Source organism: Oryza glaberrima, chromosome 1, assembly GCF_000147395.1.
Source record: "Oryza glaberrima chromosome 1, OglaRS2, whole genome shotgun sequence".
Taxonomy (NCBI): domain Eukaryota; kingdom Viridiplantae; phylum Streptophyta; class Magnoliopsida; order Poales; family Poaceae; genus Oryza; species Oryza glaberrima.
Window position 1 is genome coordinate 34,709,365 of NC_068326.1, and position 26,101 is coordinate 34,735,465.

A 26,101-nucleotide genomic window follows, 5' to 3' on the forward strand; every position below is an offset into this window, starting at 1 on the left:
CGAGAACAACTAAGATGTACATAGCCTTTATTTATGAATACCGGGATTTTAACCCTAGCATATAGAGCCATGTGTTCACGATTCCATTGCCACAGCCATAATTAATTGGAGTAGCTCTCTCGGTCCCTTGCGTAGAGGAAATTGTGCTTTTTTTTTTTTACATATTGGTCTTCTGGTCGAATTTGACTGAAACGTGTACCTTTAAACGGTCTATATGGTCTAAAATTGTTTACGGTATTCAAATAGTAATGGCATATGAATTTCCAATTAGCATATGCAGACTTGATTAGATTGTCCAATTGATTTGTTTGACTAGCTAACCTTCGTCTTAATATATACTGCCTACGACCATACACATAAAAAAAATTCGAGCATCAATACAGCGTGACCGTGTGACTTTGAAAGCATGTTTGCAATTTAAGATTCCTCAACTACTTAGTATCTTATTTTGTGTGGTTCTATGATTCTTATCATTTTTATAAGCTTAAAATTAAATAGTTCAAACTTAAACTATCAACGACTTTTATAGTATTTATTTTGAAGATAAAATTAAATATTTATAAGTATTTTGTAAGTATTTTGATAAAATTAAGTATTTATAAGTATTTTGATAAAATTAAATATTTATTTGTGTTTTTACATATTATATTAGAAAATTATAGTCAAAATATGTTTTGAAGGCTGTGTCATCGTTTAAAAGTTATTGTATCCAAGGAGTACATAACAGTATAGTGAAGATACTTAATGCATGGGTTGTTGAAGTGGTACCCCAATGTAATGACCCAAAGCATTTAACTATCGGAGCAAATAAAGAACACCTAAGCAATTAGGGCTAGATGGGCCTGGTCAAAACCTAAAACCAAAATGGGATTTGTGTGGAAGAAAAGCAAGTTATGGATCATGGCCAGACAAACCAGTCTGATGGTGATTATCCATGGCCTAGCTAAATCCAGGCAAGCTTAGCTATCCATGGTTCCTAGTCAACATAAATATCTACTCTTTTTGCTGTCTTTTTCTTGTACCAGGTCAGCCTTCCCAGCCATTTCCTTAATTTGTCCCTGTAGGAAAAGGAACATAACTAGTGAAAGAACCTTGGTTGTTTATATCTGGTTATCCATCGTGCCACTTGACAGCAAGTGGATGCACTTGTCACATTTAGCTTCTCTGTCGAACACGGTAAACATGGCTAAGTTTTTAGTCGTTGCTACACTAATCCGGCCACAAAGATGATTGTTTTCTATGTCGTTATCCGACATGTCTTAGCAGATCAATAGTAGGAAAGATCGGTAAAGTTAGTAGTCATTATTCCGCGTTGAACTAACCTATTATAGCAAAAACCTTGATCACTAAATTAAAAAATGCAACTTACACAAAGTGAGGGAGGTAAAGAAGAACAAGAAAAGGAGATATCACAGGTCACCTGTTGCATACCGAAAATTTCCGGCTTAAGATCACGAGGCAGATTCTGCTTAGTCTTAAAGAAGATTGACCTTTTGAAGACAAGCAGGTGAAATTACAGTGATCTGAACACACTCACTTGGTCAGTGATTCCAAACGTTAGCTTCAAGCCTTCCCCTTTGCCCCTGCTAAGAGAGTGACGAACATGACTGAAGTGAGTAACAAAGTCCCAAATTGTAGCTTTCTTTCCGCCAAAGTGCCAATGGCCTCAGAGGCTCATCAGTTCGGTGAAAAGCAGATATCTTCAGTAGTAGTAACTCTTTCTACGCGACAACTTGTTACTTCCTCTGTTTTACAATGTAAGTCATTCTAGCATTTTCTATATTCATATTGATGTCTTATATTGTAAAACGGAGGGAGTAGTATTTTTTATTTGCAAACAAGGTTGGAAAGTATTCAGGTCAAATCCTTGTTCCTGCTAGGATTGTAGTGGATTTGCAGTAATTATCCAATTTATGAATAATTCCGTTGCGTTGTTAGTTGATTGGCTGGCAGTGTCAGGCAAGATCAGTTTAACATAAGCATCACAGCAGAACACTGAGCAGCATGTAATTTCTGACCATCAAAGCAAGCAATACGTTCAGTAACTGAGAAGCTGTAGCTACGAAAACCAAAAAAACAAACTAGAAATTAGAAGCTGGTTTTCTAGATTCTTGGCTAGATACCAACCAACTGTTTCTATCCAAACAAGCCCTATGTACCATGAACAGAATTCATTGAGCAAAACCTTTCTTGGCTCATTTGAAACCCAAGAATTCTCGCCGTAGTAAATGTTTAGTTCCTGCAGAAAACGGGGAAAAGTCTGCCCCATTCCAAACAAGAACTTGGCTGTCACAAGAGCGACACCTTGAGCTTCTGCCAAGCTCAAGGAATATGTTGCCAGAAGATGTTTCCCACATGGAGTTAAAGTATAGCAATAGCTCCAAATTTGATCTCTTCAAAATCCACCACAGCTAGGATACTGATTGCAACTGGCTGCCAAATTCAGAGCACAATTTTTTCGTTAGAACGGCCAAACCTTTGAACCGGTCCTCCCTCTCCTAGCCTCTGCCTTTGAACCGGTCCGGATCCCCCCAAATCATGCGGTTTCTTTCTCCCCCGGAGCAAGGATGACGATCAGACAGCGATGGCGGCGACGACGACGGCGCCATGTGCAGCGCGCAGCGCATCGCGTTGCGTCGCGTGGCATATCGCATTATTGTTTCTGTGGACGCAGACCAAGTCCAAAACGATCGAGCAGGGTGTCGGGTTGGTTTCTTGGTTCGGTGTGCTGACTATTGGCAGGTTCGAGATCACTGACGACCAGAACGTACGCGGCGCATGTGTGGTATCCGCAAACGGAATTGTTAGAAAATTTTCACAAGTTTTTTTCCCTTAAAACTTTTAAATTTATGATCATTGAATCATCTTGAGATTTATGTATAAAGAGAAAAAAATTGCTAGAACAAAATTTTTACACATGTTACGTGTAAAATCCCAGTACTAACCAAACAAACCATAGATGAATATATGTTTTATATAAGTTATATCATAATTATAGTACAGAGTATAGTTAGAGTGCATTTATAGTGTAGTTTTATTTTAATTATACTATAATTACACACACACATATATAAGTTTTTCACTCATAGAACCTTAAAACTTACTGTAGTTTTCTAGATATTTCCATTGGCAAATACGTGCGACGGTGAAGACCGAAGATATGCGAGGGATCGGCAGCGCATCACCTCGCCGGTGTTCTGGCGGTTGGGTGGAATGGAGATCGCCGGCGAGATGCTGACACGGCGGCGAAGGATGCTCTACCGTGTAGTAGCATCACCGGTGTTGCCAATACCAAGTGAAGGGGTCATGGATGTGCTGGGATATGATATGGTTTTACGTGTAAAACACTAGCAGAAAAAAGAAAAAAGCCCGAAAACATGATTACCACTATAATGAATAATTACAAGGAATACAAATATGATGTAGAAGGGTTATATAGGTTGTAATAATATCATATTATTTGTATTTACGTGGATGAAATAGAAAATGAGAGGGAAGAAAATTAAGCACACCAATTATAATAAACTATATGAGAGAGGTGGACCAGATATTAATAATATAGTATATATTTATTATTAACTATCATATGAGTGGGATATTAGGTTGGTCGTAGACGACATGTCAATTATTTCTATATTATTAAACTTGTTTTTAGAAGCACATCAGAACTACGGTAAAACGTCTAGATCTACCCGTCCAAATCAACGTACAAATTTGGTCATTTACCCCTCTTAACTATTAGTACTCTGAAGAGTCCACGTATGTGCTTAATCTAAAGCCTACCGGTCCTCATTTCACCGTTACTACAAAATCGTCGTTGTATCACCATTGTTATAAAAAGGGATCACATAAACCGATGTCTTATACTCCCTCCGTACTCGTAAAGAAATTCGTTTTGGACAATGACATGATCTCCAAAATATAACTTTGACTTCTTGTTTCTATAAAAATATTTATTAAAAAATGATATATGTATACTTTTATGAATGTATTTTTCAAGACAAATCTATTTATATAATTTTTATATTTTTCAAACTCAACAATTTGAGAGTTATTCATGATTTATATTTCTAAAGTTTGACTTAAACATTATCCTAAACGACTTCCTTTACGAGTATGGAAGGAGTATATAGTGGTGGTTAAAATAAACTTATGTAGTAATTACTACATACTCACTCCGTCCCAAAATATAAGCAATTTTGGTCTCCGACACGGTCTCCAAGATGCTATCTATAAAAGTAAGTTGTTTTAAATAAAAATAGTTGCATATTATGATAGTTTATTTAATGATAAATCTAATAACATCAATTTTATATGATTGATATTTATTATTATTAATAGTTAAAATTAAAAAATGTTTGACTTGTCATTATAGTAAAAATGCTTATATTTTGGGACGGAAGGAGTATGTTCTATATTGTATATTAAATACATAGCTAACCGTTGTTATATTTTAAGATGAAAATAGTCACTTTGAACTAAACTCCCCAATCAAGGAAGCATGATAGAAAAGCGTGCCTAATGAAGCAATATATATAATTTATAGCAGTAGTATAGCAGGGACATATGGATCCATTTGTCTTGTATCGCCTCCATAGAATTCTAACTCCAGACTCCATTGATCTGGTCGCAGGGAAGCACACTCAACCAGGAGCGTCATGCAGAAGAGACACGCCATTCACTGTCCATGCACGGACGTAGAAAATTCATAATTTCTTCTCCATCAGCCACTTGGTTTGCAATAGGGAGAAAAAACTGCCGTGGCAATAAAGGAAATGTTAGCTGTCTCATTTTCATCTTCTTTTTTTTTTTTGACATAGTATTCTCTGCACATTTGTATGGCTAGATGTTATTCCAAGTAAATCTAAAAAACCGTCGTGTGGAATGAGGGAATTTTGTTGGATTTAGCAGTGGAGCCAAATCAACCAATGCTGACGATGAGCATTTATTTTGTCGCTGGTTAATCATCGCTACGGGCATTCATTTTCTTTAGATCATTCTCCCAGAAGAAAGCAAACGCTAAATGCCAAGAGAATTCAATTCTATATGATAAAAGGGCAAAAGTATTGAAAGAAGAAAGAGGGCGGAAGAAATATAAAAGGGGTATGAAATGTAGAAAACTACGCATGATACTATATATAGTACTCTAAATGCAGCCTCTAACTAGGATAGACTCCGCTGATACTGAATGTCCACCCCTTAAATCCAAGATTCCACACCAAGTAGGAAAGAAGGAAATAATTTTAGGAATTGAAGAATAACAGGGGATCATACAGCCTTTAACTTGTCCCAAAAAACAAGCCCAACGATAAGATCACTCTACTGCCTAACCTCCTACCGTAACTGTTCATAGGAATTTCAGCGATTGACAGTGGCAACATTGTGGCGGATCCTGAAGCAGGCGCCTAACAGCGGGATCCACCGCTGGTTGGAATTTTTTTTAAGGAATTACTAGCTGAATGTCGGTATGTTACAACTGAATTTTAGAAAAAAAAACTTATTATACACATTTTAAATACCCCAAACAAATTAGCCACTTTTTCTTTCTCTAATCATCTAGTTGTTTTTTTTTGGAGATTATGGATACCCCATACTCGTATGGCATGTATATCCGACTGGGTATATGGGTACTATATGTAGATAGAATATCTTTAAGGGATTCGGGTTAAATTCCTAACTTGTGTATGAAGGAAATACCCGGGATCCTAGTCGTTTACGATTGTATTTAAAATTTACTTGCCTATTCCGTTAAGAATATAATACGGACTCCTCCCTCTATATAAGGAGGGGTCTGGGTGCCTCTTGGGATATAACTTTTCTCCCAGATCATACGATCAATAATATACTCGGCGAATCAATCCCCGGACAAGAGTATGTATTACTTCTCATAGAGAGGGCCTGAACTTGTATAAAATTCCTTGTTTCTTAACCCATCCATTTTTCCAGCTTGATAGCCATCCTCTTTTCGTATTGCCGAAATCTTGTTTCGACATTTTTGCTACCAAATTCACATGAGAATTTAGAAGATGAGATACACATGCTACACCCTAACAAGTAGCCCACCTATTAGGGAATGGGTGGTGGTGGATGGCAGATTCACCACTCACCATTATCATTGAAATCTTTTAAAATGGTATAGACATAAAAACTAATCCATACAAAAATAATATATTTTTTTTGTGTTGCATAGGAGCCATATATATATATATATATATATTTTGCTTTAGATATACTTAATTACTACCATGAACAATAGCAAGAAGTTACTATATCTTAAGAGAGAGGTAGCAATGATTTACTTGAATTTCGTTTGGATGTGAAAGTACTGTTTGTCCTTTTAATTAAAAATTTAAGCTGTCCATATTTGTTGTATCTGACACTGACTGGAAAATAGTTACTTTCGTGCTTTGAGAGGGACGGTCGTTCGGTCCTCTGAAAATAAAAATGCTTCTGTAGAAAAAGCATTGTTCAACAAAGTCGGAAAACTTAAATGCTCCGTTATGAATAAATGATGGTGAGTAGGGCCAGAGGTATGGTACAGTTGCCATGTATTTTCACCGGCCATAATTTACAGATGAAGAAATAAACAACAAGAACTTTCCTGTGGCAGGAATTCAGGACCACCATACGTCCCTACAACTGTCCTCGCCTCCTCGGCATTCAAGAGGAGCAACCAGTGGCAAAATCATGAAATAGACAAGAAAAGGAAGCAACATCACAACTGCACCACATTGGCACTCATGAAGCTACCACCAACACAACAGAAGCAGCCAAATAATCATTTACAGGGACGCCTTTTATTGACGACGAAGAAGAGTGAACATTTACATGGACGAGTTTGATACTACTATTGTACAGCATTGGCTAGCGCTATACAGAAACCTATATTTCAATAAATCTTCAGCATTTACAGGGTCGTCAGTTCAAGGCTATCTGAGACGCAGATGTGACGATGGACCATTCAGAATTTGTAATACTGGAACATATGGTGGCCAGGAATTGGCTATTTCATATGGGATGTTGGCCCCTAAGCTGAGAGGAAGGAAGACATTGCTCTTCTGAAATCCAGAGAGTTCAGAGCAGATCCTGGTAAAGGGTTACCTTCGGGAACCCACAAACCACCTCTGTGGGGAAGCATAATCTGTTTGTTGGTACTCTTATCACCACCACTTGACTCCGCAGAAGGATCTTCTTTCTTTTTCTTTACAAATTCAAAGAACTCCGCAACTTGTCGGGCATATCTTCATGGACAAGATGGAAATATCAGACACAGAAAATTTGAACTCAAGGGCACCACAGGATGTTCAGCTGAAGCTATAGAAAAGATCCAAAAGTATGTAGCATTCTCTAAAGAAAATGGGCATCGCAAAAATGCGGGAATGAATAGCATAAATACATAAACTCCATCATAAGGTTCGGCAGAAAAATAATACTACAACAGATGAAACAGAGCGTATTGGATACCAAATCAGGCCGGGAAATGCATGGATACCAAAACTAGGGCCACATAAAGTCAAGGAACAATAGTCACATACTAAATTAGAGATATAGCAACAGCACATAAACGTTTGTTGATTTTGCAAAATATTTTCTGTTTTAAGTACCAAAGCTGAACCAAACTCTCCCCTAAAAGATATCCAAAAAATGAACCCATGGGCATACTGAATTATCTCATCAAGCTACCGCAATTAGCATCAGTTCCAATGTTCTTACAATAAATTGGTCAGGTTGTAGTGCTATAGTGGAAAGAGACCTTAGGAGCAGTTTAATAACATTTTTAAGTACAAGACTCTTCATATAAATGAACTATAATGAAAAGTGCAAAAACAAAATAATTGAGTTCCTAATATGTCATAAACCATGTCATATACGGATATGTTGCTAGCAGTTGAGTTGGTACTAAACATTCGATGTAAGGAATTTAAGCAAGAAGTGTCATGCAACTAAACTAGCAGAAAGAAACTTCATACCAAGTACTACAAAATACATGTATGCCATACACAAAGGAAGAATGATGCATGAGCTATAGGATAATAGTTGTACTCTGATCCCTCTTAACTTGAAGCCACATACAAGAAAAGCATTTCTTTTTTGTGCTCCTATAGTCTTTCTAGCATTTCAACAGTTGTAAAGTTGAACTTTGAAATCTTGACCACTATGAATAAAGATCAAGGTAGACCTACCGTGTGACTAGAACGCAGCCACTATACGAACAGGGTTGAGTTCAATTTTGGAATAAATATAATGTTTGTGTTTGTTAAGAAGAATGAACTAGTAAATAAATACAGGCTAGCACTAGATGTTCTTAGATGTTCTTTTCTTATGAAATAAATACAGGCTAGCACTAGAAGAAAATAATATAAGGTTGACAATTGTCCTATGGACAAAATAAAGGTTTTGCAAAACTTACTGTCGTTTGGCTTCAATATCCTTGTTAAAATCAATGTCATGTTCGCAGTCGAGGACCAGAGCAGGAACCTGATTGAGAAGAAATTTCGTTCATTTAACCAAACAAACCTTACTAATTTCTTTTGAAACTAAGGAGAACATTACCTTCTGGATACTAGAATGCATATGATCTCCTTCTAAGTAGAATACTCGTTCTCTTATATCCGGAGGCAAAGAGCCCTCCATATGGACTGGAACTTGACTGACCGATAATACACCAGGACCTTGTCCTTTGGAAGGAAGCAGCCAGCTCTCATGTTTCTCATGCAAACCTCGAAGGTAATCAAGAGTAACACCACCCTCTTCAGATCTTTTCCGAACCATCATTCTTTTGTGGCAAGTGTCGGGACTAGCTCTTAGATAAATAAAACCATCTGGAATAAGTCCTGGGAGTGATGACACAACTGGGTCAAACCAGGAGTCATAGATGCTGATCTCCATCTCGTTCATCCAGTTGGCTTCATGGACAGCACGAACAAAAACCTTCAAAAATTTAACTTTGAAAATTTTAACTAGGAGAAGAAAATAACAATGGGAAATATAAAGACTGCAATCGTATCAAAGCTCTAGATTCACAATCCAAGCGGACTTTGACGGAAAGATTTACCTACCATTCTATCACTGAAAACACTTCTTTCCATCAACCTGAGAGGCTTTATGCCACTTGAAGATTCCTTCTCTTGCATGACCCTTGTAACAAACACATAATTCTGGAAAGTGTATGCATACCTCTGTGGCTCAGCATAGAAAGCATCAAGTATGTTGAAGTGATCAGGGCCAACATCTTGCCATTTAGCAATAGGTTCAGGCACTATCTCTACAAGGTCACGTAATTCGATGGTCTCATTGGCAATTCTTTGAAGGAATGTAGTTTTTCCGACACTGATGTTCCCTTCCACACAAAAGGTCAGCCTCTTATTTTTGGAAACATTTGGTGAGTCAGTTCCTTTCAGCTCTTCATCAACACTTTCTTTAATGAACAAAGTTATACTCTCAGCATGATTCTTGTGTATGATGCCAACAGAACTTTGCAAGAACTCAACCATTTTCTCATTGGACTTGCCAAAGAACTGCAAAAACTCATGAAGTATCAGTGTCAGGTATGCGGAAATTAGGATAAATAAAGAGGGAAAAAGACATCTAATATTCGTGCAGTAAGGTCGCCACAATGAAATAAATATCACAAATCAGGCCTGGAGGAGAACCCACAATTGTACTCTGTTCTTTTCCTGACACTAAAGTTTTTCTTTTCAGGATCTTAGTTGTGTTACAACAAGAAAATTAACTTTCACCCAAAACAGTTTCAACACAAAATTTGACATATATGTTGAACACGGGCATCAATTTCACCAATTCTTCTGTCATCTCTCCTAGCGAGCACAAGAATGCAAGATCTCCTATGATGCAGAATTGGACATCAGCATGGATCAATAATTCACCAATGACCACGAAACACACAGTTGCTTGCAAGCGCAACACAACACCTACAGTATCCTTATGTGTCAGTCGACTCACTTACATACAGGTATGTGAGTGTAGGCAAAGGCATGCAAAGTACTTGACTTAAGTGACTACAACTAAGCATATATATTTCTCACATGTTTAATAAACAACAACAAAACAGATATAGTACTACTCCCTCCAGGTTGATAATATTTATTGTTTTGAACAAGAATGATGTTCTGATTTTGGATATGAATCATTTCTAAAATATTTGTCAGACCATATGCACAGATTAGTTTTAAAAAGTACTCTAATAAAAGTATATATTTGTTGATACTATATATATTATAATAGAAAATAAAGGTTATGATTGTTTCCTAGAGACCGTGCTTTTGTTGAAAACGATAAGTATTATCGATCTGAAGGAGTACAAGCTAATATTTCACAGTTCACACACACACACACCTTATCCCTGTACAGCTGCTTGAGCTGTGCCACGCCATCGAATCCCTTGTCCACGAGCTTCCTCAGGTTGCGCGGCCCGACTCCAGGAATCGCGAGCAGCTCGCCGCTCCCCATCGCCGCATCGCCCCGACTTCTCTGCCTCCTATCCACCACCGGACGGCTCCCACCTCCCCCGGCGACGCTCTGCTCGCCATCCTCCTCGGCATCATCATCCCCGCACCTCTTCGCCGCATCGGCGGAGCAGGAGAGCCCCCTCCTCGAGCGCAGCAGCCGCCACGGGGAGAGGCGGAGGCGGAGGCGGCTAGGGTTTGGTGGGCCCGAACGCGCGGCGAGAAGCGGGCCCGCCTGGGTGGTGAGCAGCGGCGGGGCGCCGAGGAAGGAGGCAGCGGCGCGGGGTACGAGCCTGTGCATCGCTGCCCGCGGCGTCGGCTGCAGGGCTCATCAATCGCGCCTCCAGCACCCCCAGTAGGCCGCCGGCCAACGTGGCTGCGGCGGCGGCGGAATTGCGGCTGCGGTGGTTGGAGGGGTTCAGGGTTTTGCTGGCGCTATCACCTCGCTGACTTCACTGAGGTTGCCGCGAAAAGTGAGGAGAAGGAAGGGGAGGAAGGGGAAGCGGTGCACGAGCGGTCCACGGGATTTTTTTTTTAGTAAATTACAGATTGGTATTTTAACCGTAGTTTCACATTGAATCGGTTCAACATTTTCATTTAACACCAGATCTTTTTACCCAAAATTACAATTTGGACTAGTGGCCCACCTGTCAATGACGATTGAGGATGAAAAGAGAAAATTGGAGCTACCGATAGAGCAACAGGAAAAGGACAAATGCACTGATCCATTTCTGACCACTATCACCATCTCCGTAGTTTGCGTTTGTGGTTGTGAGTATGGTGTTAGATGCTAGGGCCATGCTGCCGGCGATGACGGTGACGGTGACCGTCTTTGCTATCGATGTTGGCGACGGCAAGGAACCAGGAACGACAGCAGTTGTGGCGGGCCGACGGCAACTCATCGCCAACGATGGCCGTGGTGTCGGTGGACTTGCCGGTGATGTGGGGGGACGAGAGTAGGATGAAGCGGGAGGCCGGGAGCTAATCGTCTAGGCAAAGACCGTGGCATCCATGGCCATCAGGGGTTGATGCAATTCAAATGTACTGCACCTATCTAATTCCTGAGCCATTTCTATTTGCAGAGTGAGATCCATGTTTTTTAAAGCAGCTCGTATAGTCTGCTTGAATCTTAATCGATCCATTGATCCATTGATTGATGAATCGGCCTCTGCATGCCCCCTTTCTTTTTTTCTTTTCTCCTACAAAGGACTCTAATCTCGTACTAATGCAGGTGGAGAGATGTAGAGAGTCGTAGGCACTAGTAAGTGTGCCACTAGTCCAAATTGTAACTTTAGGTAAAAAGATCTGGTGTTAAGTGAAAATGTTGAACCATATGTGGTTCAATGTGGAACAATGGTAAAGATATATGTCCCAATATGCAATTTACTCTTTTTTTAGAAAGGTCCACGGAAATTGTACTCTGTTCTGCGCTGGTTTTTCCCCTGTGCTCGTGCAGCATGGACCGGACCAATGAGGTGGAGAATTTTATTTATTTATATTTTTTTATATATTCTAAAAAGTTACAAAATCCATTTTTTTTTCCAAAAATTACATGAATGTAGTACTCCTGTAAATTTCTGTAATTTTTAAAAACAAATATATATTTCTGTAAATTTAAAAAGTAAATAAATATATAAATTCAAAAAATTGAGGTGCGGGACTTAGGTTGTATGGGCCCATCTCTCGTATGACTCGTGTGGTGGGCTGTGGTCTAGAAACGGGGATGCGAAGGGCTATTGCACCTTTCGGCCCTAAATCGTTAATACGGCCCATCAGGGGAAACAGCGGTCCACGAACAAATCTACGCAATAGCCCATAAATACCCGTGCATGACTGCATGTGAACTTTGTTTTAAAAAATCTCCTTTTTTTTAAAAAAAAAAAAGAGGAAAACTTACGAACGAACAGTCGAACATATTGTGCATGACGTGCCATTTTTTTGCATGATCGTCCAGGTAAATCCTGGTGCAAACTGGAGTTACTGAATTTGACAATCTCAGAAAAACTGAGTCTCACATGAACTGAATATTTTGACTCTCTCTTGTAGCAGCCTCACCGACCCAGGAGTATCCGTGTTTTCTTTTTTTACTCTTTTTAGACAGGGATTCAGTGGACTCTGACCGTACGTCGTCGGTACGTATTTCTCTGAACGATTCTGGTAAATGGCATATCTATCAGCCAATCAGGTAAGGCAGGACACCGTCCAAATCAGATGACGTATTAAGAAAACGAATGAAGCTTCACGTGCCGATGGCTTTGACGGCACCGTTCACCTATCAGGAATTCAGGATACAATACTCAGAATTCAGGAGCGTGGAAAACGGAGTAGTAAAACGCCTGTAGATTACACCCAAAAAAAACTGCACGAGTTGACTCGTTGATCTTGCAGAAAATCAGAACATAGAATCTCCAGCTGTTTTCAGAGCCTCTTGCTGAAAGAGTCAGTTCAGTTAGGCTAGCTCTGACTAGTTAACTACCCTTACATACTGTAATCACTAATCTCCTCTCAGTCATTCAGCTGAGCTTGCAAGCGTGCGTGTGGGAAAAAGTACACCCATAAGATACGACTCGGTTTATGAAAGAAACAGCATTCTTAATCATCCTGCACACGCTTTGCTGTTCTTTGGAAAGTCTTAACAAAACTGTCAACGTTTGGGTGAAAGCCATGGCCGAACTGCAACACGTTAAACTATGGGAATGAAAGCTACAGAGGTAGAACAGGTCGTCTTACGATATTAACGCAGCCTGTTTTTTGTTTTTTCAGATGTGTCTGGCACGAGCTGTTTTTATGGTAGCTCTGACTAGTATTACTAGTAATTAATCATCAGCCATCCAACTGGTCCTTGCATACACCTTGAATTGTTCGTATTTTCTCGTTAGCCCTTGCTCCTAATGTTGGGTTCTTATAGTCTTTCTTTTGTTTACTGTACTAAGATCAATGCTGATAGGAAAGCAGGTAGAGATCAAATAATGCGAGTTGAAAGAATCGGCTTGAAGACCTTGCGATGCAAAAAGACCTTATCTAAAGTCTCTCTATATTTTGGTGAGATCATTGCAAAGAAGATAGGAAGGAAAAAGAGTATATATTGGCAATAGGTAAGGTGGTTATGAGCTCCCATTTCCCATACGAAATACTCTTCTATACTCATATCATCATGGATTTAAAACAACTGCAACATTAAACTAGAAAATGTTGTTAATAAACAAAAGAACAAAACCAGCATATACGAAAGGTTGTTCACCAAATTCTATTTAATTACATGCATAAGCAGATCTTTCCATCCAACTATACTTAAAACCTTCACTTGTAATGAAGCAACCGAACCATTAATTCAAGCCATCATTATACTAGAATTTTGTAGGACCTGGATGCATTCAGTATGAATAAATATAAGTAGCTGGCCTAGCGGAAACTAAACAATGTAACTGGTATATCTGATTAATTTGGTGAAGATGAACTGTCACACGTCCTGCATATGTAGGACAGCCTTACCTGCATCATCCCAAATATGAGTTCGAGCCAACGAAACAAACAAAATTCCATCAGCATCTAGCTAATAAGATTGATTAGAGAGCTTCCATGAGAGGAAAATTAATACCGGCAGTGCTTTACTGGTGCAGAAAGATTCTTGGAACAGAACATTTCTTTTTCATTTGAGCAGGGGAATCAGTATTATCTTTGCCAATTTATGTCACACACTGTACTATCCTACCAATTAAAAATTAACACTTATCAATTATTCTCTATTAAACCTGAAAAGTTCAGGGAATATTTATTGCTGAGAGGTTAACTAATTCACTAGTCATAACATAATCATAGATAAGGCGCAAGTTGTGAGGACAACATCAGGTAGGTTCGGCAGGCTGTGCTGCGAAGCACGAACGGAGAAAAGATGGATGGATTAATTGTCATTAGCTGCCATACAGGTCGGTAGGCCTTAACATCCTCCACAGTCCATACTAATCACATTATCAGAGGCTATGTAGCGCCTCCATTTGCAGATATCATTATGGATCAAGACATATGCTGCTGGCGACTTGCCACTCGCCATAATTCTTAATTCCATTTCCGAGCTGTACGCATGCGATCGAATCCTTACAAAAAAAAAATGATGTGGTAGCTACAAGGTAGGAGGATGTATTTTTGCATTCACGTTCCAACAACTGTTGCCTCACGTGTTGTTTCAAACTAAAGTACTTAATGATCTTTCATGAGAAGAAAAAAATGCTTTGTGTACTTAATCACTGTGAGGTGGCCCAGGCGCAGGGACAACTCTAGCTCATCTTACCTGATGTCTAAAGTGTCTAACGATAGAGAGTGGAGATATAACACACCATTCCTCTCCTAATTAAGCAAAGCATATGCGTGCATCTAGATCGAGCAATTGGTTAAACCAAGCTAGTGGGAAACAAAGGGAAGGAAAAGAACATCATACCATTTCATGACTTCTTGCAAACGTACCTTCAGTGCAGCTGCATGGCTGCGATTGACACCGAGAAAATTAAGAAAACCCACCCACGTACGTCTATATCGAGCCCGATTCATGCATCTCAAAACCGTATGTTTCTCGATCAATCCTTGACAATTACGCCAAACTAAGGCAAACTGTACATGAATCCTCACCCCGTACAAGAGGAATTTTTGGAGCTAATCCACACATTCATCCAGAAAAATTAAACAAGTCTGGTTCGATCGATCAGGGAGAAGAATGAGGACAATGGTGTGGCGGTAGAGGAGATAGCGTATCGGCTCTGTCCGCCGTGGACAGTGGACTTCCTCTGTCTGCACATGGTGATGGCGACCTTAATTAACCCGTTGATGATCCATGTCAACCGCGTTGCTTAATTCCTCCGTGGAATTCTGGAGGTTCCGGCCCGGACTCCCGGTCGGGTCCTGCATTTCATCCGCGGCTGCTAATGTGCATGTCATCCTGTGGTTGCGTTCGTGACATGACACATCTGCAGCTTAGCTAGCTAGCATTTTGTTGTCAAAACCACAACCACATACGTCGAAAGACGTGGTCACTCAACAGTGGTTGGAAAAGAAGTAGAGTGTATTAATTTGAGAATTTTACTGATCCCCCTATTACAGGTCTTAATACTAGGGTTTTGGTTATACAGGGGAATTTACATGGTTGCCCTTGTGAAAGGGATATTTACATGGGTACATAGCGTAATCGCGGTCTATGGGCCCTTAGCGGGCCGATGGGTTATTGTCGACCCAATTGACCCCTAGGCTCGATGGGCCAGGATAGCTTTTTCGGCCCTCCCGGAGCCGAACTTGCTACGACGAAGTCATCCCCCTTCGGCTTATGCTCTTCGCCTTGCCCCCTTCGCCCAGGAGGCCTCTAGCTTGGCTGTGATTCCCTGCCTCTCGCCGTCCTTGCTCCATAGTCTTCGCTATGGGGGGGTTCGTCTTGACTAACCCTGACGTCTCGTGCTTGAATCCTCATCGGTCGCATGCTTTCGGCAGGTTTGGTCGAAGGGCCCCATGCCATATCGCCAACACATTTGATCGATCGTCGGTGGAGATCAAGTGCCAAATCTAGCTAGGTCGTGTTTAGTTCCAAATTTTTTCTTCAAATTTTCAACTTTTCCATCACATCAAAATTTTCCCACACACACAAATTTTCAACTTTTTCATCACATCGTTTCAATTTCAACCAAACTTTCAATTTTAACGTGAACTAAATACACCCCTGTGTCGGCATATCAAACTTCATCATAGGATCCATGGATGCACGCATGCTTTCATGCGGTACATTGCTAGAGCTGTACAGTGCACCCCTCGACGTGGAGGTGGAGGTACGTACGCAGGCACGCGGGACTCGGCAACAACCACCACCACCCCGACCAGTCGAGATCGACTCCGTACCAGCCTCCTCTGACTGCATGCGAGCATGCGACTGCTCCTAGCATAGCACCAGTAGAAGTCTAGAACGTACGGCCGCGTCGTGTGGCGGCAGTTGGTGCGGGGTACGGGGGGCGGCGTCGCCGTCGGCGCAACAGTGTCACGCACAGTGATATCTCCTCGCGCACGCGGTCGCGGGCGTACGAGCGCGGCGCGAGCTGAGCTGCTCCCTTGTTGGGGAGGGGGCCCCGGCGTTCACGGGGCGCGCGCGCGGCGCGGGGCCTGACACCGTACCAACCCGCCACCACCGAGCGCGCGAACGCCTCACCTACCTATACACACCGCGGGGTGGTGGTGGTGGACGCGGCGGTGGCTCGCTAGCTCGCGCTTCGGCTGGCGATCACTTTAGCTAGCGATCGAAGTGCATGCACGGATGCACTTCGGTGAGAGCAACGTCCGACCGGCAAATGGATCCGACCGGAATCCATTGAAGACCGGGAGTTGACTGGCGCGCACTGTACACGTGGATAACGCATGCCTTTCGGGCCGTTGGATGGAATGCAAGCGCATCAAAAGTAGAGTGAGTAATTGGGAGTGTAATGTAAACTCCGGATGGGACATTGTAAACTCTCGATAGGATATTCTCTCGTTATTTACATGCATTGAAATGGTTATAATTTTTCTTAAAGAAATTAACTAGATAGATTAATATGTGATATATCACTTAACAAGCATACAAGTTAAAATTCAGCTTTTACATTTTAAAAAAATAAATTATGACTAGTTAACGTATATTAATAGTCAAATTTGTTTTTTTCGTTACAACTTATAGATTTTAAATTTGACTTTACATATTTATGAAGTGAATTATCAGTTATCACATATTAATCTATCTTGTTAGTTTTTTTTTTAAAAAAACTCATAACCATTTAGATGATATGCAAATAAACGAGGGGATGTCACCAAAGAGAGTTTAGCTAGAATAGTTTCCCGTGAGTAGTTGTTGCTAGATTGTGGCATTGAGCTTGAGCCACTACTAGATCTTTATGGTTTTGGACGATACGGTTGCTAGCTAGGCCTAACAGCTGCAAGCCACCATTTTATATGCTGTATATGTAGGTCACTTTCAGCTCCAATCTCAGCAATCTGACCACATAATTCCATGAAAACGAAAACATATTTTTTTAATACTATGAAAATTCGTACGGGCAAAATAAGGTGCACAGATCAGTGTCGGTGCAGACGCAATGAAGGACTGATGGCGAATTGGCCATCACACCACACAGCACTCTCTTAGTGACAAAGAAGGAATCGTCGCCGCAGAGTTCAGCCCTCTAGCTAGCCCTCTCGTAATTGAATGGAAAGAAAAGAAGGTTTCTTCAGGGGCATTTAACTTCTTCAGACCGCATCTGATCCGTCTAAACGCGGCAAAAGGCTAATTCATCGTATAATCTAGCTAGACCTGACTCGCGCGCACTGTTCCAGGCCAGTGGCGCTCGCTAACCTGGACACTGCCGAGAACACGTGAGTACCTTGCAGTGCAAATACTAGTACTAGAAGTACGTAGAACCCTAGAACCACGGACCATGTGTGGGTTCGTGTTCAAGAAAGACGAGAGCGAGAAAGATTTTGGACCCATGCTGTGGCCCTGTTTAGTTACAAAGTTTTTTTTTTCTAAACGTTTAACTTTCCATCACATCAAACTTTTCATATACACATAACTAGCATGGTGGTCCGCGCAGATTGCGCGGCTAGCATCATTATATTTTCTCTTATATAAAATCATATATGTTTTCTCATTATATTATTAAAATATATTACAATGACAACATAATTTTGAATTTTGCAATAACTTTTCAAAACTACTAATGTGTAATAACTACTCTAGTCTCATCTTCTAATTTTCCTTATTTTTTAATTCTGAATTTCAGCTATTTCTAAATTATATTTCTATATGGACTCTGCTTTTTTTTCTCTGATTAATGTGAGAATTTATAGGCCATGAGAGCGAACGTGTAGGCTCCTTTTTTATTCCGAATTTCAGTTGGTTTTAATTCAAATATGAACTCTATATTCTACTTCTAATATTCCTTATTTTTTAATTCCAAATTTCTATTTTTTTCTTAATTGTATTTCTATATGGACTCTATGCTCTACTTCTAATATTTCTTAATTTTAATTCCGAATTTCGGTTATTTCCTAATTGTATTTCTATATGGACTCTATACTCTACTTCTAATATTCTTTATTTTTAATTCTGAATTTCAGTTATTTCCTAATTGTATTTCTATATGGACTCTCTAGTCTTCTCTTCTAATATTCCTTATTTTTTAATTCCGAATTTTAACTATTTCTAAATTGTATTTCTATATGGACTCTAGTCTCCTCTTCTAATATTCCTTATTTTTTAATTCCGAATTTTAGCTATTTCTAAATTGTATTTCTATATCGACTCTGTTTTTTCTTTTTCTCCGATTAATGTGAGAATTTCTAGGTCATGAGAGCGAACGTGGAGGGTCTTTTTTTTCCAAATTTTAGTTAGTTTTAAATTCCTATATGGACTCTATACTCTACTTCTAATATTTCTTATTTTTTAATTCCGAATTTCTATTTTTTTTCTTAATCGTATTTCTATATGGATTCTATACTCTACTTTTAATATTCCTTATTTTTAATTCAGAATTTCTATTATTTCCTAATTGAATTTCTATATGGAATCTATACTCTACTTCTAATATTCCTTATTTTTAATTCCGAATTTCTATTATTTCCTAATTTTATTTCTATATGGACTCTATACTCCTCTTCTAATATTACTTATTTTTAATTCCGAATTTCAACTATTTCTAAAGTATATTTCTATATGGACTCTAGTATCCTCTTTTAATATTCCTTATTTTTTAATTTCGAATTTCAGCTATTTCTAAATTGTATTTATATATGGACTCTGTTTTTTCTTTTTCTCCGATTAATGTGAGAATTTCGAGGCCATGAGAGCGAATGTGGAGGCTCTTTTTTCTATTCCTTTAATTATATAATAGATTTTTCTATCACATCGTACCAATTTCAAATAAACTTTCAAACTTTAGTGTGATCTAAACTTCAGTGTGGATGAAAGATCAGCCACAGGTTCTCTCCTTCATCAAGGCGTAGCACTATCCAGGTTGACGCTTGACATGACAAGCATTCACTCCGCCGTACACCGACTCTCTGTGTGTGTGTTCAGCACGCGGATCCCCCGGACGCGCTGACTCCACCTGCAAATCCTCAACAGCCCAAGGGGGATCGCTCTAGATGCGACCGCAATCTACCACACTGACGACGACGCCATTGCTGCCATCAAAGAGATAGCTTAATTAAAAACAGTAACCACTCATAAATGGATGTGTTTCAGCTTAGCTTCTTGCTGCAGAATCGTCTGAACGAGAAGGAAAAATGTCCAATTTGATCATCGCTTCAGTGAACTTTGGAAATAAACTCGAGACTTGTTAGCTCGTGTTTACACCTGCGCCACACGTACACTAGCCTCTGCCTTTTTGCACTGATCAAATCTCATCGAATAGCCGACCCCAACACTATCAATCCTTTTCCGTTGTCAAACCGTGCAGATTCAATCGACTGCCGCTGCTACTTGCTAACTACTTCCAACGATCCAAGGCAGGCACGCGCAAGAGCAAGCATGCCTGGAGATCTCTTCTTGGTAGTTAGCTTGGTTGACCCATTAATACCGGCCATTTGTGCCCCCCAAAAGTGCTCGATCTCTTCATTAGTGACTAGTACTTGGCCACGACAACCATCTTTAGATCTGTAACTACTTCTATAAAGTGTTCAACTTCTTCTGTCTCGATCGATAGCAACGTCGAGTTCGATGGCCTGTTCACCAGAAATCAATTAATATGAGAGGTTGGCCGCCAAACTGGAAGGAAGGTTAAGGGAGTATAGTTTAATAGGAGTACGCTACGATTCGGTATACGCTACTCGTCTATACGCCTCTCATGAGAATGATTGCTATTTCACGTCACCGTCTTCGTTGTCGTTGGTATGTCTAACCGTATTTCTGTTTATCTATATATCTATCCTGCACTCGAGAGGCAGTTGGGTAACTGTAATGGCGAAGCGAATGGAGAAGTTTACGCCGGCCATTAAAGCCGATGAAAATGCCGTTAAATCTTTGGGATTGGAGATGCCCTTTTTTTCAACGAAAATCTTCGGGCACAGTGCCGTCGTTGTCCTATGATCCTATCATCCTACCCCCAATCTAGCGAGTGGTACTATCCCTGTTCCGACAAGTGAAAACGACTCGATTTGATCCAAAAAGGTGAACTTTTCTCGACCAGCTAGCTCATCAGCCACGAGGTATACGTCCAACCAAGCGGGTGTGTCTAGTTCACGCCAAAATTAAAAATTAAAATTTTGGTTGAAATTTAAACGATGTGATAGAAAAATTAAAAGTTTATGTGTGTAGGAAAGTTTTGATGTAAGTTGAAAGTTTGAAGAAAAAGTTTGGAACTAAACTCGGCCAATATTGAACAAAAACATTTGGACGGTGGATGTTGCGTCGGAGCTGGTCCAATATTGAATCCGAGTAGTTCCCAAACGCAAAGGGGAACTAGGCATGTTAGTTTTGACCATGAGACACCTTGCCCCAATTCGTTAATTAACATATGGCTAATCAAAACTCGTAAGGCCCAGCGTGTGCAGTGCAGTGCAGTGAGGCAGCAAGCTAAGGCATGCAACTACCTAATCAGTGCTATTAAATTGTGGCCATGTGGCAAATAAGACAGGGGAAGGAGGATTAGAGAAAACGGTGGTTAGTCACGCACACATGACAAAACGCAAGAGACACGAGAGACAGAGAACAGCTCAGAGGGTAGCTAGCCAATCAGTGGCGGTTGCTCCACCAAACTTTGGAAACGAGTACCAAAAACTGGTCGATGATTCCGTTTCGCTCATCATCACCGGCTTATTTTAATGGGACATTCCCCCACTAAAAAGCTGAGCGGCTTTCTCCTATCGCTAACTACAATCAGGCATCCAGAACGAGTCGTTGATAACTTTAAAATACTACTCCTAGTGCCGTGCTGTGCTACCACTGTAAACCCTAAAAAAAAATGCCACGCTGTAACAAAGTTGTTACCGGTTACTTGAACTGAGTAAAAGAAAAGGGAATTGCTATACGTTATTTGAATGAAATTTGAAGATAAAATCTTCTAGATTTTGGTTCATTGGATCCATACTAAGATTCGTGCATCGGCTTCTCTCCTCTAACTGTAGTGGGCTCCCTTTCTTCTCCGGTACCGGCGATACTCCCAACTCCGACAGGGAACATACGGATTAGGGTTTAGGGTTGGGGTCAGGATAGGAGAGGAGGTTGGGGAGGGGGAAGAGCGGGTTTCCTCGGGACTTAGAGGGATGGCAGTGGGCGGTGGACTTCGGTGGGCGGCGAGGTGGCGGCGGCACCGCCAAAGCCGTAGGGATGGAGAAGGGCGGTGGGCCGGCGTTGGCGGCAGGGGCAAAGCAAGCATGCGATTAGGAGGCGACGACTAGGTGATGGTGGATCCGGCAGCTGGGAGCCGCCGGAGACAGGGAAGACGATGGGGCGGGGGCATCTCGCCATCACCACCTTGAGAAGAAAGAGAGGGAGGAAGGGGGAGCGGGGAGGGGGAGGGGGCTCATCGAGGGGCCCTTATCGGCGCCGTTGACTCCTTTCGGCCAGTCGGCGAGGCGGGTGATAGCGTGGTGGGGCGGTGGCGGCGGTGGATTGGGCGGTAACACGATGGCAATGGTGGATCGGAATGCTCGAGGAAGCAAAGGGAACATGAGAAGAAGAGGTAGGGTTAAGGGCTTGCACAAAACTTAAAGCAAATTTGATGGTCTAAAAATCGAATGATATAAGGTGGGATTTTATATTAGAAGAGGTATAGGCATCAAAGAAAAAAAAATTGGTAATTTTGTACTCGTAGCTAGTACTGGTTCCAAAATTTAACTGTCAAGGCAAGTACAAGGGAGGTCGGGGAGGATGATTGGGTTGGGTAGAGCGGCCACACTATTGCGGAATTTCGCGAGGCCAAGTGAGGGTACGCCAGGACACCAGGTACTACACCAGTACTGGGTCTCACGGCATCTCGCATCGCGATCAGCGGTCAAATCCCACACACACGCCGTAGGATCCAGTCAATGGAGAGAGGAAAAGAAAACCAACCAACACAACAACACAGAAAAGCTTCGCCAAGTGAATCACCCAAAAAAAAAAAAACTCCTCTCTACGACTCTACCAACACGCCGCCGACGCCGGCTCGCTCGCTCGCTGCCCATATATACGCGCGCCTCGCGTCTCCACTTCCCCTGCTATTACTACTAGTACAAAACCAACGCGAAGCTCTCGTCGCGCACAACCAACTCGACACCGCGGCGAGGCGAACCAACGCGCGGCGTGGGTATGGGGAGGTCGCCATGCTGCGAGAAGGCGCACACGAACAAGGGGGCGTGGACGAAGGAGGAGGACCAGCGGCTGATCGCCTACATCAAGGCGCACGGCGAGGGTTGCTGGCGGTCGCTGCCCAAGGCGGCGGGGCTCCTCCGCTGCGGCAAGAGCTGCCGCCTCCGCTGGATGAACTACCTCCGCCCCGACCTCAAGCGCGGCAACTTCACCGACGACGACGACGAGCTCATCATCAAGCTCCACGCCCTTCTCGGCAACAAGTAAGTTGTAAACGGATTTCAATGCGCTGTCATCTGTTCTTGTGTTCTTGGTGCTGATCGATCGTTTGGTTGGTTGGCGCAGGTGGTCGTTGATTGCGGGGCAGCTGCCGGGGAGGACGGACAACGAGATCAAGAACTACTGGAACACGCACATCAAGCGCAAGCTCCTGAGCCGGGGCATCGACCCGCAGACGCACCGGCCGGTCAGCGCCGGGAGCAGCGCCGCCGCGGCGAGCGGGCTGACCACGACGGCCAGCACCGCCGCCTTTCCGTCCCTTGCGCCGGCGCCGCCGCCGCAGCAGCACAGGCTACACAACCCGGTGCACGCCGCGGCGCCGAGCAATGCGAGCTTCGCCAGGTCCGCGGCGTCCCCGCCGTCGGAGGACGGCCACAGCAGCAGCGGCGGCAGCTCGGACGCGCCGCGGTGCCCCGACCTCAACCTCGACCTCGACCTCGACCTGTCCATGAGCCTGCCGAGCTCGCCGCCCAAGACGCCGGCCGCCGCGTCGTCCACGACCGCGTCGCGCCACCATCACCACCAGCAGCAGAAGACCATCTGCCTCTGCTACCACCTCGGCGTCCGCAACGGCGACGTCTGCAGCTGCAAGGCGGCCGCGCCATCGCCGGCCGGCCCACGCGCGTTCCGGTTTCTCAGGCCACTGGAGGAGGGCCAGTACATATAGCACAGTAGGCTTTAGGGAAAAAAAACCTGTAAAAAACACAAAAAAAGACGGTGGGCAATAGAGTTTTTTCTAAGTTCTAATGGAGATGACTGATGTTGATTAGTTTGATTCTTGATGTTTATCATTAACCAAAAATCTGATTCTTTTCCTCTTCCCAATTTTCTGATTTGATTTAGCAGAATCTTACAAAAAGTAATTGGAGATCATAAAACAAAACTAAAATGGAAATTATAATGAGCGAGACTGTGAGAAAGTATAAAGTATTGCTGGGTTGCGCATCCAGTTCGGGCGTCCCAAGTGCCGTTTGTGTCATTTGGGACATATCGCGAGAATACAGCATGTGGTGTGTTTTCGGTAGGTAGGTACAAACTACTCCTGCTTGGGTTATCCGATAGCAAATAAAATCCATTAATGACTCATGGTGGTTAGGCACCGGAGAAAGTGAGACTGACAATGTTACATTTTGGTGTTAAGGTTTGGCTGTTTGTTTAACAATGACAACGACATGAGATTCTAAACGTGGTGATATATAGTGGTAGTTAGCCAACCAACCTTAGAAACCTATATTGGTGGTGGTAACTAAAATTTACTTTTGTTCCTATTGGAATAGCATGCCTTAAAAAATACTCCCTCCGTCTCAAAATATAATACTCCCTCCATCTATTTTTGATAGTCATATTTCCAAATCTGAAAAATTTATTTTTGATAGGCATATTTCAATCCAACAACCTATCATCTTAATGATTTTCTCGGATTTAATGCGTGACTCTCCATTCTTCCACACAAGATTGGCTACATGGGCATCGAGAAATGTAAATATTAATGAATCGCTTATTTACAAAGAATGACTAGTAACATATTTAAATGGATGATAAGTAGAATTGCTTATTCTTGGTCTGTGTGCCAAGATGAAATATGACTGTCAAAAGTAGATGGACGGAGTAACTTGTAGCTCTCAAGATTTATCCTAAAATATAACAATATCTCTACCAACATTCTCTTCCCAACCAATCACAACTCTCCACCATTCACTTCTACCTACTTTCTTAATAACCGTGTCTAACTCTAAAACTTCTTAGAGCAGGTACAAAAGTAGACTATTAGCCAGCTGCAAACATATTTTAATGAGATAAAAGATGAGTGAGAAGAGCAGCGGGCTACAGATCTATAGCCAGTTGCAGCACGGACTCCAAGACGCAATGTGTGTATGACATGGGGGACCATGTATTAATAGTATAGTAAGCAACTATTATATAAATTGGCTATAGATGAATTGGAGCCAGTAGTAGGCTATACTATTAAACTTGCTCTTATATTATAGGACGGAGGGAGTAGGCAGCAACATCATACTCCCTCCATACTCATTAAGGAGGTCGTTTAGGACAGCGACACGGTCTTCAAAACACAATTGATTTCTCGTTTCTATAAAAATATTTATTGAAAGTGATATAATTATATTTTTATGAAAGTATTTTTCAAGACAAATTTATACATATAATTTTTACATTTTCAAACTCAACAGCTTGAGAGTTATTCATGATTTATATTCCCAAGGTTCGACTTGAACATTGTCATAAACGACTTTTTTTATGAGTATGGAGGGAGTATTTCTAAAAGAAACAATTAAAATCGGGTATAGGTTGGTCAGTACATAGCATCAATTATGTTGCATATCTGTTTTCCATCTGATATATAAAAAGAAACAATTATACATGTTTTTGGCTAGAAAAGATTTCGTTCACAAGTTATACTAATAAGAAAGCTATAAAAAGAGCCATTATATTTGAGCAAAATGGCTCCTTCTCGTTAATTGCTACCATCGATAATCTTGATAGGGTGTTTGATATAGTTGGTAGGAAATGTCCAAACTACGTATCTCTCTCATCTCTCACTATTCTTTTTCTCAAATTTAGCCATAGTCTTACCAAAACCCATATCTTATCCTTTCTCTGTCAAAAAATATTGCAACTTAGGATAGAGTTTATATTCCTATTCATATTCTATATTTCAATATTTTTGGATAGAGGTAGTAACATTTTATAGTAGTTTCCTGAGCAATATGTACTTTATGTAGATAATACATGGAAGTCTGGAACCAAGAGATCGATATAAAGTCTTGGCATGCCTGGCCTAATGTGTCTCATGAAACACATGGCTTATGGAAAATAGCTGAATAATCATTCGAAACTTCTTATGTTTTTGTTACTTTTGTCAAAACTACGAAAAGGAGTTCCTTGCAGGTAAGTTCGACATGGACATGGATATGTTTATTCTTCTCGTGACTATGGATATCCACTCGATTACCCTGAGTCCCTGATCCACTCTTTCTGCGCTAATGTTTGAGGGTATCTGGTTTAATTTTCTACTTTGTCAAATGAATCAAAAGAAATTAGGCAACTT

At 41.4% G+C, this 26,101-nt stretch overlaps 2 protein-coding genes across 2 annotated transcripts; one reads left to right on the plus strand and one right to left on the minus strand.

Annotated features, from left to right (window-relative positions):
- Positions 1-6,768: 6,768 nt before the first annotated feature.
- LOC127760662 (uncharacterized) lies at positions 6,769-10,985 on the minus strand. Its single transcript, XM_052284951.1, has 5 exons — positions 10,357-10,985; positions 9,060-9,518; positions 8,554-8,931; positions 8,411-8,478; positions 6,769-7,241 (listed from the first exon to the last, which is right to left on the minus strand). Exons 1-5 carry the CDS (start codon positions 10,765-10,767, stop codon positions 7,028-7,030), a joined length of 1,530 nt encoding a protein of 509 aa, XP_052140911.1. The 5' UTR covers positions 10,768-10,985; the 3' UTR covers positions 6,769-7,027.
- An 11,602-nt stretch (positions 10,986-22,587) lies between these two features.
- Positions 22,588-23,851, plus strand: LOC127761121 (myb-related protein 308-like). Its single transcript, XM_052285349.1, has 2 exons — positions 22,588-23,018; positions 23,101-23,851. The coding sequence occupies exons 1-2, from the start codon at positions 22,756-22,758 to the stop codon at positions 23,699-23,701; spliced, it is 864 nt and encodes a 287-aa protein (XP_052141309.1). The 5' UTR covers positions 22,588-22,755; the 3' UTR covers positions 23,702-23,851.
- Positions 23,852-26,101: the final 2,250 nt, after the last annotated feature.

Coding starts and splice junctions, on each gene's coding strand:
- LOC127760662 (XM_052284951.1), bottom strand. CDS start 10,767: ATGCACAGGCTCGTACCCCGCGCCGCTGCCTCCTTCCTCGGCGCCCCG. Junction 9,519..10,356: donor AGCAGCTGTACAGGGATAAG/GTGTGTGTGTGT, acceptor GAGTTTTTGCAG/TTCTTTGGCAAGTCCAATGA. Junction 8,932..9,059: donor GTGTTTTCAGTGATAGAATG/GTAGGTAAATCT, acceptor AAATTTTTGAAG/GTTTTTGTTCGTGCTGTCCA.
- LOC127761121 (XM_052285349.1), top strand. CDS start 22,756: ATGGGGAGGTCGCCATGCTGCGAGAAGGCGCACACGAACAAGGGGGCG. Junction 23,019..23,100: donor CACGCCCTTCTCGGCAACAA/GTAAGTTGTAAA, acceptor TGGTTGGCGCAG/GTGGTCGTTGATTGCGGGGC.